The sequence below is a fragment of the Macrosteles quadrilineatus genome, unplaced genomic scaffold (genome assembly GCF_028750875.1).
Source record: "Macrosteles quadrilineatus isolate MER2022 unplaced genomic scaffold, UCM_ALF_1.0 Scaffold_2__2_contigs__length_208266976, whole genome shotgun sequence".
Classification (NCBI taxonomy): Eukaryota; Metazoa; Arthropoda; class Insecta; order Hemiptera; family Cicadellidae; genus Macrosteles; species Macrosteles quadrilineatus.
Window position 1 is genome coordinate 29954199 of NW_026542595.1, and position 12590 is coordinate 29966788.

The 12590-nt window shown below is 33.6% G+C and overlaps 1 protein-coding gene across 7 annotated transcripts in view; it reads left to right on the forward strand.

The window, feature by feature from the left end:
* Positions 1-12590, forward strand: part of LOC128987848 (antichymotrypsin-2-like) — a 45783-nt gene that overhangs the window by 17515 nt on the left and 15678 nt on the right. For all 7 annotated transcript variants that reach the window (XM_054408892.1, XM_054408893.1, XM_054408897.1 and 4 more), the window contains exons 6-7: positions 4516-4701; positions 10431-10569. In XM_054408892.1, coding sequence (XP_054264867.1) covers positions 4516-4701; positions 10431-10569 — 325 coding nt within the window. The remainder of the gene's footprint in view (positions 1-4515; positions 4702-10430; positions 10570-12590) is intronic.

The following is a 12590-nucleotide window of genomic DNA, read 5'->3' on the forward strand; positions in this document are numbered from 1 at the left end:
CAAACAAAGACAAACAACAAACTATTTTTTACACAAAAGATATGTTGTACTGGGATATATATCTGATATATATATTAGATTTATTTAAGTTTGTTTATACTGTATTACAATAGTTTGTTTTACATTTGAGCTTTTCAGGGACTTATGTCCCTTCAAGCCACTAGTAATTAAATATTATTGTTACTGGAAAAAGAGTTAGTTAAGAGTAAAACCAAGGGCGGTCCCAGGGGGGGGGGGTCAGGGGAGTCGTGACCCCCCCCAAAATATTTTATATATACATAAACTACCAGGGGAACTTTAATAATTTTTATTGCAAATTTTTCTACCAAATTGAATTAATTGTAGTCTTTACACTTGTGGCGAACGAATGGACTAATTACAAACTCTAACCCAAACCTCGGGATCGTTCGAGTCTGACTATTTTTTGTACGTTATGAAAAGTAGGGAAGATCGGCAGACGACGGACGCTTTCAGTCATTTACGGCAACGGCAGTGTCCGATGCTGGCGTTCGACGGTCAGCCGCATTCTTCTTATTTAATTTTTCGGCATTTAATGTTACCATTCATTTTAACCTAGATGGTTGAAAACTTGAATTGGGTAAAGAAAATAAGTTGTATCAATAGTCCAAGCTTGAAGGGTAGTTAAATATTAATTTATCTGAGTTCAGCAATATGAATTTGTTATTACAGCAATGATTACCGTAGAAAATTTTAAAACTTTCAATATTAAATATCATTCATATTTAGAGCACCTGATATCATATTTAAGAATAACACTACCCAATTGGTATGTTGCTAGCCACAAAACAACAACAAAATGGTAGTGTCTCAGACTTAGATGCGGAAGGGGCGGATTTAATTCCCGGCACAACCACTCACAACCACAAAAACATTGCACAAAAACTTTATTCTCACATTGACGCCTTGTAAAATGCCACTGGCGTAAAAAACAATTTGAACACTGAGACCAACTCTTAAGGTGGTAGCAGTGACGGGACGCCGACGGCATCGTTAGTTGGGTAGTGTACTTTGTGTAGGTTAACTGTTGCTTGCTGGGCAGGTATAATGCAGTCATTGGGTGCTAGTTCTTAAACACTTCTTCGATAAAATAAGTTCTCTGGTTCAAAATCATGGTCTGATTTTGGAAAATTAGCAATATTCTGAATTGCATACAACTTTTTGGTCAATTCTATTACAAGTCCAACAATACGAATAATCAAAATATAAGTTGAAAACGACCAAGAGGTTTCAAAAAATAATTTGAAATTACCTTATATATCCTCTTAAAAATAATGTTTTTTGGACCCAAACTTTTATAATAGTTTAATTGATGAATTGTTAGCTGAATTTTATTATTCTACTTAAAATTGATTTACCAAAAAACTTTGATTATTGTTTAAAATATTGTTTTTGTCCAATACATCAATGCAACAAAAACATTGGTCACAATCGATGCAAAAACCATCAAATATTGACAGCAAAACATCGATGTATCGAAAACATCATTTAATGATGCACATTCATCATTCATTTATGTCACGCCTGGGATCTAGTCAGTGGACTCGTGTCATTGTTGGGGCTCGTGTGAACTGGGGTGTCGCCGGGTCGCGAGGAATGCTAGTCAATGTCAGTCAGCTAGATGTGTTGCTTGTGTGAACCCTGCCTTAGGAGAAAAAAAAACTACTTCAGCACCGCAACACAAATACAGAATTGGACACAGCGGTTTTTGCTGTAGTACAGTATATGATGAAAATATTCACCCAGTCATAAGAAAAATTGTTTAGCAAAAATTAATTTTAAAAATGTATAAAAACTATTATAAAACCATCAAGTTACTGTCAATATATATTTTTCATCACTCCTTAACGAAAGTAACTATTTTCGATAACAGCTGATATCAATGAAAGTAGTCGTTTCCCAAGCTCTAATTTAGGGCGAGGGAAAATCGATCAGCTGATTTTCCCTCGCTCTAAATTTACTTTCCCTCGCTCTCAATTAGTTCTCCATTTATTCACTACGCGCGCCAGTGTTTTGTTACGGTTTAATTTAATGATTTTAATCAGCTGTATGTATTTTTAAAAGTTGTGTTAATCTTTTATTTTGATGTTTAAACAAAATTTATTGAGAAATATACGTAGGTTTCTTTTTAGAAGATTTTATTTTATTTTGATGTTCAATCAAATTAATTGAGAAATTAAATTGTTTTAATATACTGAGGTCTGCTATTCTGTGTTTGTGTATTTTTGCGTCGTGATGAAAAGTATCGTTCATAACTCGTACCGAAAGTTATTATCCGGCACTTGCTCCATTATTCCCGTCCTCGGCTTCGCCTCGTACGTGAAAATGGCTCTCACATACTCGGCTTCGCCTCGCACGTGAAATTGGGGTTCCCTGTGTTCGGCTTCGCCTCACATAAAAACTTGGGCGCGCGACGGAAAATGCCACTTTCGGTCCTAGTAATGAAATATACTATTTCGGCTTTATTAAAAAAGGTTTTTAGTTTTTACAAACAAGTATTGTCGATTTTGTTTATTTTCAATTTTGTTTTGTGTTTACAAATTCATCAAAATTGCAGAAGCCTTTTAAAACGATATAATATAACAAAATTAATTAATTAATTAATAGTATAACTAAAAAAATCAATATTCTTTAAAGCAGAGTTTCTCAAATTGTGGTCTGCAGACCCCTAGGGGTCCGCAAGCAAATTTTGGGGGTCCACAAAAAACATTTTATCAAATTAATTTTCAATCGTGTTGGTTATTTATTTGTTTAACCTATTCCTTAGCCCATTATAAATAAGTAATTTTTTGAAATGATCAATTTAAAATAAAAATTAAGGGGTCATCGGGGGGGGGGGGGTGTTATAGGGGGTGGGGGTAAGTGAATTGTAGGGGGTCCGCATTACATACATAATTGAGTGAAAATTTAAAAACGTACGTTTTCATGTCCCTGGCATTTTACTTCGTAGCTACTGGATTTGTAGTTTATTATTATGTGTTTTAATATTTTTTGGGATGGGGGCAACATGTTACACACATTTATTTGGTTTTAAATAGGTTCTAGGTATTTTTTTCGTATTTTTAAAGTCTCGAAATTCACGACCATGACGTGTCCCTAGGGTACATTTTCCAACTTTCACGCTGTTTTTAGACTAATTATTCATGCAGCAATATATAAAGCCATATTTTTATGTCATCAATGGTTATTAAACTTACAAAAAAGGAGCATATTATAATTTTATTGTCATTGCAAACTGACTACCATGACATAATAAGTCTGTCCCTCGATTTGGCGTCACGACCATTTGGGAAAATTTTTCAACTTTGGAGCACGACAGTGGCAAGCCTCGCGTTGATGGAGTCAGTTGGTTTTAGAGACTAGTTCGGGGTGTACGTCAGGATTGTAGTGCCGGTCGTTTCGAGTTGAAAGGAGGAATTACAAGATTAATACAGGAAAGGTTGTGTTTTTTGTAATTTTGGTGTGTCCATGACCGTACATAGTCATTCGATGAAGTAGACATGGTGTTAATTTTTGTTTATAAGATATTTCAATTGCTAGATTAACCTAGAAGTCCACTTTGTATCCTCGAACATGAGGTGCAGAGCTACCGCCAGAACAGAGCCAAATAACACGTAATTTCACGACCAAAGTTTCACGACCATCGCGGGTTTTTTCACGACCTATCCAGCCTTATGGATTATAGTGTGTTTGGTCGTGACAATAACTTTAATATAATTGTAATTTGAACAGTTTAGTTCAATTGAAACACATATTTTTATTATAACTAATAGTATAATTAAAGGATTGTTTAGAAAGATTTAGGTTGTTTTATAAAATTCACGACCGTACCGCTTGTCCCTGACCATCACGTTTATGATTTCTGTCATAAAAATTTCAAAAATTAAAATATCGTCATATTTCAATGTTTTATACACAAAAGAAGCACGCCTCTATGCAAACATAACGATTTTTCGGGTCTCAGGTAAGTTTTTTCGGAGTTATACAAACTTAAAAAGATATTATTGGCATTTTTTCAATTTTTTTTAGTTTTTTATTTTTTTCTAGAAAGATCAAATATACTAAAAGCTCAGTGACCTTTTTAATGTATAATGGTCATAAAAGTAAATTAGTTTATAGCAAAACATAGTTATAAAAATAATATTAACTATTTTTAATATTCATTTAAACGTCTGTTATGGTCGTGACAGGATTTTGTGTTTTTCCACTAAAGATGCTCTTTTAAAAAAAAACTACCAAAGATATTGCGTTACCATGGACATTTTATGAAACTTCAAATGTTAATGAAATCAAAAAAATAATAAAAGTTTTGAAAAAAGGGGAAAAAAATTTGCAAAGTGTGTTTCCTGAAAACGTACGTTTTTAAATTTTCACTCAATTAACTATGGGAATCCTTGAGTAGGTGGAAGTTTGAGAACCCCTGTGCTAAAGCAACCAAGATTTTACAGTTTTGTTTTGTACTGACAGTGACGATCCCTTTGATATATTTTGTTCCAGGGTGGCAAGTACAGCATGGTGTTTGTGTTACCTATTAAAGAGGATGGCCTTCAAGAAGTTGAACACAAACTAGCCAACACCTCCATGGACAGTTTATTGACAGATTTGAGGGAACAGCGTGTTGAAACTACAATACCCAAGTTTAAAATTGAACAGGAAATGCAACTAAAGGATACATTGATGAAGGTAAAAACTGATCATCTTTAACATTACAGTTTGAATATGATTTAGTGCAGAGCTAGTAAGGAAAAGAACCCTGGGGAATGCTAGTTTAGCTAGCTCATTATGGTTTACTGTTTTAATTTAAGATAAAAGGACAAACACTGGTATGTTCAGGCTTAAAAAATAACAGGTATTTTTTTAGTACAATTATGACATGCAGTTGCTATCGATTTGAATAAGCACATCTGACCAAGTAAAAAGTGAACTGTGCAACTGTCTATTTGTTATGCTCAATTAAATTGCTCCATTGGGATGATTTTATACAATTTTGTAGGTTCAAATAGAAACTGACACTCTAGTTACTACTCATAATTGATGTAGATATTATTAGTACCTAGATATAATAATACAACCACTAGTTTTAGCTGGACTGTCAACTCGCACAGTTACCAAAATTTTAAATTGAACACGTTTGTACAAGGCAAGACGTCAGAAATATAGTTTTGTTTTTTCAACATTGGTTACGTTTGACATTTTAATTTCAAGCAATGCGTAAGCAAAGTCAAGCCTGAATGATTAGCTCAAGGGGGGGCCCTCCCCTACAATTTTTGAGAAATATTAACCTCCAAAGACGTATTTTAGGCTATTTGAAAATTAACATAAAAGGAATTACACGGATCCCACCATATTTAATTTCCTATCCACAGTGACTTTAAGGACCGGTTAATTTACAAATCGGCTAATTTAATGGGTTATTTTATCGGCTAATTTAAAAATTCCATGTAAGAATTTCACCCTTACACATTATGGAAAAATAGTTGACATGACATAATGTAAAAAAAAAGGAACAGATTGATCCAAACCCTAAATGTGTACCATACCTAGGATCCTAAATGAACTGCTGGTTTGTAGCATATAACTCAGGTCTACTCATACACTAAGTTATTATTTTTGCAGTCCTTAGGTACATAATAGTACATTTTGTACCAAGGGCCGAAAATAAGGATTTGCTGGCTTGAAATCGTGTTTTAAGTTTGAGATGCTAATTTACGATTAAGGGCTGCAAAACCTTTTCAGCTGTGGTAAGAACACGTCTTTTTTATACCACACTAGGATGAAATATATATAGGCCTATAAGAAAGTTGAAAATACCCCCGCTGCAGCAAACCTGCAGACTAAGCGAATTTCCATTTACCCGGGTTGATTTCTACTAAAATATTCCCTAAAAATTGTCAGATTTATTTCCTATTTAAAATAACATTAATTTTAGTAAGTACTTAAGTTTGCTGCTACGGGAAAGATATTGAGGGGTGTTTTTATCGAAATGTTGATAGCTTAGAATGAAATATAAATGAAATTGCCAAATTTGATTAAAATATATCCATAAATAAGCAAACTACAACAGTTTATTTATTCTCCCTAAGAATAACATGGGAATTTTGAATTAATTTTTTTTTTAATTATCTCTGTAACCACAGAAACTAATATAACCCAGAATGCTGACCTCGTGGAGCTTTGCCTGTCAATTCGTAGGCAGCGCCACCAACATTGCTATGTTGGTGGCTGGTGCATTGTATGTTGGTGGCGCTGCCTAAAATTGACTGGCAAAGCTCCACGAGGTCAGCATTCTGGGTTATATTAGTATGTTTTCTGTGCCGTTAATGTTGGACAACGCTTCAATATACAAAATTATTTATTTTTTAAGCTCTAGAAAATGGTTTGAAGAGAAATTATGAAATTTTGTGATTTTAGGGTCAAAAATGGGAAAAATAAATTTTTACCCCATAAAACCACCCATAAACCCCCCTTCCCATGGTCCGATACTGCTGGTTCGCGAAGTCGTTCCAATAAACGTAGGTTTACACGTTTGTACCAAATTTCATCAAAATCGGATCATTTTTGCTTGAGTTATCACATTTAACGGACACATATATAAATAAATATATGTATTTGAACGGATGGTGTTTTTGACCTCTGGGGACCTCAAAACGAAAAAGTAAATCGGTCCCGGGTCTAGGTCTTACCATGAGACCTACGGTAATAGCTTATTCCCTATATGGGAAATTCGCTAATTTAATAAAATTTTGTTTATGAAAAATCAAACTTTGAGGTTATAAACTAACCTCTGATGTAGCTTTTGCTAAATGATTATCTATATAATTAATACGCTACACGAAACTTTGTCGGTTGAACTCCTCCGCCATTTCTAAACCGATTTTATCCATTGACGTCTCATTGGAAAGACCGTGTCACGTAGATTTGCAAACTGGCCTTACATTTTGAAAAAGTCCCTTGGGCTCTGCCCCAGTGGCTTTGAAAGTTCCCATGTTATCCTTATGAAGAACAAAATTGTTATATTTTGATCAGCTGTATAATTTAATTGCTTTTATTTATTTTTCAATTCAAAGAAACGCATTGAGTACATTTATTTACTATTTGAGTTTGTGTAAACATAACCCCCAAGACAGGACGTGTAGTATTGTTGTATCTTAAATTTGTGTATTTATCTTTTTTTTTGTGTCGCTGTGACGGATCGTGTAACTTAAATTTGTGCATTTATCGTTGTTTTGTGTAGCTATAATTTGCTTATTTGTTGTTTTTTTTTCTTTTACATGCCTCCGACGCGACGACAACGAAACATAGACAGGAGGCGTAATCGTGATAACGACCGCAGCTACAGAACAGTGGCGCGTATTAGGCTTAACTCATCACATCACAGTCAGCACCTGGCCCTGGACAATCTCAACTATTAGGTTACAAATGCGCCCTAACACTACCCCAAAACGACTTTTCGTTCTCAATTGGCCCTCTATCAATGACCTGTGTTCCGTGTACAGGGAGGCATTTTGAGAAGGAGAAAACCGGCCGGAATGCTTTAGGTTTCAATAATGAAGATAAACATGGTCTGAGTTACACACCGGTAATCTTTGAGTTGACTCTTTTAAACTCATTGTAATTAATATGACTGTTATTCATTTTAAAATAACTCCTATAATACTTTGCGATTGCTCGAATTCGAGTAACATGTACACTAGTATCTCTTAATTTTTAAAATCTATTAAAATCCTGATCCAAACAGTTGTTATCAGTTCAAATTTGTAATAAAGCTACCGTTTCAAAATTATTCCAAAAAGATTATACATTGTAATGATCCTTCTGTTTCCATGAAAATAAGTATATTTTCATAAATATTTTAATCAAACTATTATCTATACTATTATATAAAAATCTAGTGGTGTCTGTCTGTATGTGTGTTACTAATAGGCACATAAACTACTGAACTGACCGGGCTTAAATTTTACAAAATTATAGCTACCATACCAAGGACCATTATAGGACTATTCACACTTCGATACTGACCGTGGGCTTTGCCCCTTTGGCTTTAAAAGATCTGAGGTGAGGATTTTAAAAGTAAATATTGATTGGTCTCCATGGCTGCCATGAGAACACATAAAATTTTTGCAATTTGCTATGCCACCCAAATGTAAACAAGCTGAACTGTCAAACCACATTAATTCACAATTCCACAGCTGGTTTATAAATAGGCATATAATATTCTATACTATTCTATAATATTCTATGTGACATGTTTATTTATTCTTATATTTGATGGTTCATTGATTATTGATTTTATGAAATAAGTGAGATTGTATATCTGTTGCTGTATCTAACCCTAACTAATTATTTAAAATTTTGCTAATGTGAATGATTGTATTGAAAGATTTTGGTGTAAAAAATAGTGAAATTATAAAGTTCACATTTACTTGAATCATTTTAACATTTTTGAACACTTTAACATTTGTTTAGAGTAGGGCACCTTAAAAATTGAAACTTTTCTCAAGGAGATATAATTAATTATATATTTTTGCCATTTTAAAAGCGAAATATTGTTCACACCATTGGCCATTTCACAAATTTTTTAATCATAATTTCATATTACTACTCATAGATTAGTTATGATGTTTTCTAATCCAGAGGTAGCTACTACCTATCTATATTATAACTTTTGACACTTCCTGTAGATTTCACATTCTATTCTAATAATGAATAACTTTTTTTTCTAGCGTTTCATGGTCATTATGTATATTTTCAACCAAGTTCCTCTTAACTTAACCTACCCTTGACATAGACATTGTTTGAATGCCGTTAAATTTCCTAATTTTAAACTGATATACAAATATTTCAATTAAAAAACAACAATAAAAACTAAGTTGTTTATGCACTTGCCTTTGGTGCATGAATAGTAGGAGCTATAAATAGTAGGTTTGTTTAGTTTTTAGAAGCAAGACCACATGTTTCATTTCATTCAAACCATAATATTAACCAGATGTTGTAAATTATTGTTTGTCTATATTTGATTTTATCATTTGAAAGTAAGTAAAAGCTTTGAGCTTTTTATTTCTTTTAATGTTTGAACATGTGTTTTTTTTTGTAATTAGTAAGTTAAAAGTTTTTGATAAGTACATTTATTGGAATTTAATCTTATTTTACTCTGTTTTTCATTTCGGATTTCAAAAAGCACCATTTAAACATATATCAACCCCGGACGAAGGACGGGTACTCTGCTAGTAATTATCATAAAACTTAAGAATCTTGGGAGCAGAACCTGTACCTCTTCCTCTGCTGTTTGAACTGTCAAAATTATAGTATTTACAGCTGACTTCAATTAATACTTTTTACTATTTTCATTCTTCCAAAATGTAAACATTCAAACTTTGGAAGCCCTTGAACGTAGCCCAAGGGAAGTATAATATCAGGAATAAGCCTATATGTTAACTAGGTATATAAGCTACCTTCATACCATAGTTATTTGTGTAACTAGTGGGCAAAGTGGCACTTTGCTGCACACGAGAGTAATGTTTACATTTTACATTGTGATAGTATTATTATCTTTAAGTGTTGCCAACCTATTTCCAAGCGTACACGGATTACGTGTATAATAGAACCACGCTGTTTTGTGTTCTTTCGTTGGAATCCTGATGTGTGCGCCGAAGTATAAACCGTACGACAAAGTATAAATATGCATCAATTAGCAGCTTTCTGTACTATAAACAGTACAAGGAAGCCAACTTTGTCGGGGGACTGTGGGAAAAATTTTATTTCAATCGGTTCAGTGGTTCTTGCGTGATTAAGTAACAGACAGACACACACACAAACACACACCATCTCATTTTTATATATTAGTAGATTAGAAAACCAGTACAGCTAATATTCATTTCTCGTTATTTTATGAAATTTAATATCATTAACAAAGTGAAACAATCTATTGATAACTTTATGCTTAACAATGGTGGTAAGTTTAATCTGAAATCAGAGAAAACATTTAGTCGATATCAGTGCAATCAAAGCTTCAAAGTTAACCAAACCTGAAACCTTCAGACTTTCCTGGTGGTTAAGCATTATAGTTGCATTGCCCAAAAGTAAATGTGAACTTTTTTGTGGCTGGGGTTGACTTTTGGATACCTACACATGGATATTGAACCATGGATATTTATAAGGAAGAGTGTGTCTAATATTAGTAACAATGCCGTTTTAGTTGGTAATAGTTAAATTTCCAGGTTAATTTGAACATGACCATCCCTGTAAAAATTATCTAGTATTTATTAAATAGAAAACTTATTACTAGTATTTTTAAAAGAATACATTCTTCTAACATAACCAGAAAGAAAGTGAATTTTTATTTCTGGGGATCCCCCTTTTAGCCGAAAGACCACTGCCAAAGCAATGACTGAACTGTTCATGTTCTTTTACAGATGGGCATCAACAGCATATTTGACAGCAGAGCTAACTTGAGTAATCTGGCTCAGGGAGAGAATCTCTTTGTTGACTCTGTTATCCAAAAGACCTTTATTGATGTCAATGAGAAGGGAACAGAAGCTGCCGCCGCTACAGGTAAGAAACTCATATAAGTTAGTTGATGTAGATTCAGACAAAGGCACAAAACATAGGCTTAAACTTATGAAATAATTAAGAAGATACTTAAGTTGGCCAGCTTAATATTTCATCCTGCTATATTTTAAGACTAAAGTAGAACTAAAACAAAAATATTGAGTTTGTTTAATCAAAAATTTTTAGTCATGTAATGGTACTTATATTTCATCACTAGGGCCAAAAGCACTACAGCGACTCTTTTCGATCCAAGCCCAAGTTTAGATGCTAAAGTGAAAAACGAGCGAGGATCGATAATACTTAAGGCCCCTGTGATGAACTTAATTTTTTGTCATACTGCACCTTTCTTTAAGCTAAATAATTCACAAAACGTGAATTTCATTTTTATATCTTAGTGCCTAAAATGTTTTCCTTATTTTTTTTATGCAATCCTAGTTTCAAGAACTTGAATTATATTAGATTTACCTTTGTTGTTGCCTGAGTTGTTGCAGATAAGATGTTAATGACACCCCATGCATTTTGCCAGCTTGTGTGGGATTCTACAAGCTGGCAAAATTCAAGGGATGATATAAACAACTTACCTACATGAACTCAGGCAACAACAAAGGTTTCCTTCTTGTTATTCTAAACAGCTTACGACTACGATCAGCTGGTGCAGCGTTTCCCATTTCGTTCAATGATTGGATTTAACCTAACCTAAAAACGTGTTGTACGGTGTTTGAAAGACTAATTATTTATATGATTTATAATAACTGTAGAAAAAATATGTGTAACACGAGTGATTTGCCTTTGCCCACACCAATAACTATCCATCATTATATCACTATCAATTGAGATGGGGACATGTTAACTAATGAACTTCTACACATAAATTTGTCTAACCACAGTAAAATACAATATTACACAACGATAGTCACAAACAAATATTATTAACGGCACAATATTATTGTAGTTGATATTGAGACTGTTTTCTTCATCAAAATCAAAGGACAAATTTTTTAGTTATAAAAATGTATAGCTGGTGTTTTTTCTCCCTAACGCTCCTTTCACACTATACGATTTCGCTTGTGCGGTTATTAATCGTATTTGTAGTCGACCACTGGAGCTTATGGCCCCTTTCACATTATACGATTACCAACTGTGTACGATTTTCACCCGCGTAGCCACCGTAGGTGCACACGGTATCCGACTCCCGCACGAGTAAATAATCATGTCTATTGCTAGTGGACCATGTGACCATATGGCCCCTTTCACACTACACGATTGTTGATTCGTACGGGAGCCCTCCCCGAGTGCAGTTCATTGCGTATAGTTTTAAGATATTTTGTGTTTACAGTTTAATTGTTTAATTATTCAGTTGAACTACCTGTGCATAATGTATTATATTATTTAGGGCCGCTTTCCCCAAATCAAGTTTAACTTAATCTCGGTTAACTTTAATCTGTGGGTTAAACTTAGGATGGCTTTCCCCACTATTTTGTCATGAAAGTTTAGTTTAACCTAGCTTTTCTTTGCAAGCAACAATGTTGGCAACACTGTTATGCAATTTTGTCTGCAATATTAGCTGTTTAACTTCCCACTATGACATACCTGTCATTAATTTTCTCGTGTTTTGGTTATTTGTATTAGGTTTCGTGTCATTGTCTCCAATTGTTGACATTAAAAAGAAACATTTTTATTTGCAGGCTAATAAATTGTACTGATGCTAATTTATAAGCATTTCATTTATTGTGTTTATTTAAGCTCAAACTTAATTAAACAGTAGGCCTACTGTACGCATCAAATAAAAGCATTTACAATCATGGGAAAATAAAACGTTGGGAAAGACGCAAAATTAATGTTTGTGGATTAAAAACTAGAGCCTATCCTTTGTAATGGCAGGACTAGGGCCTAGGTTACTCAGCATTAGACACGTTCGATGTTATGTTTCTAAACTAAATTTAATTTTAGGCGTACTGCAGTAGTTGTTAATTTACACATGATAATAATAGACTAGTGGTTAGGCCCGAAGGTTTAATATTTAC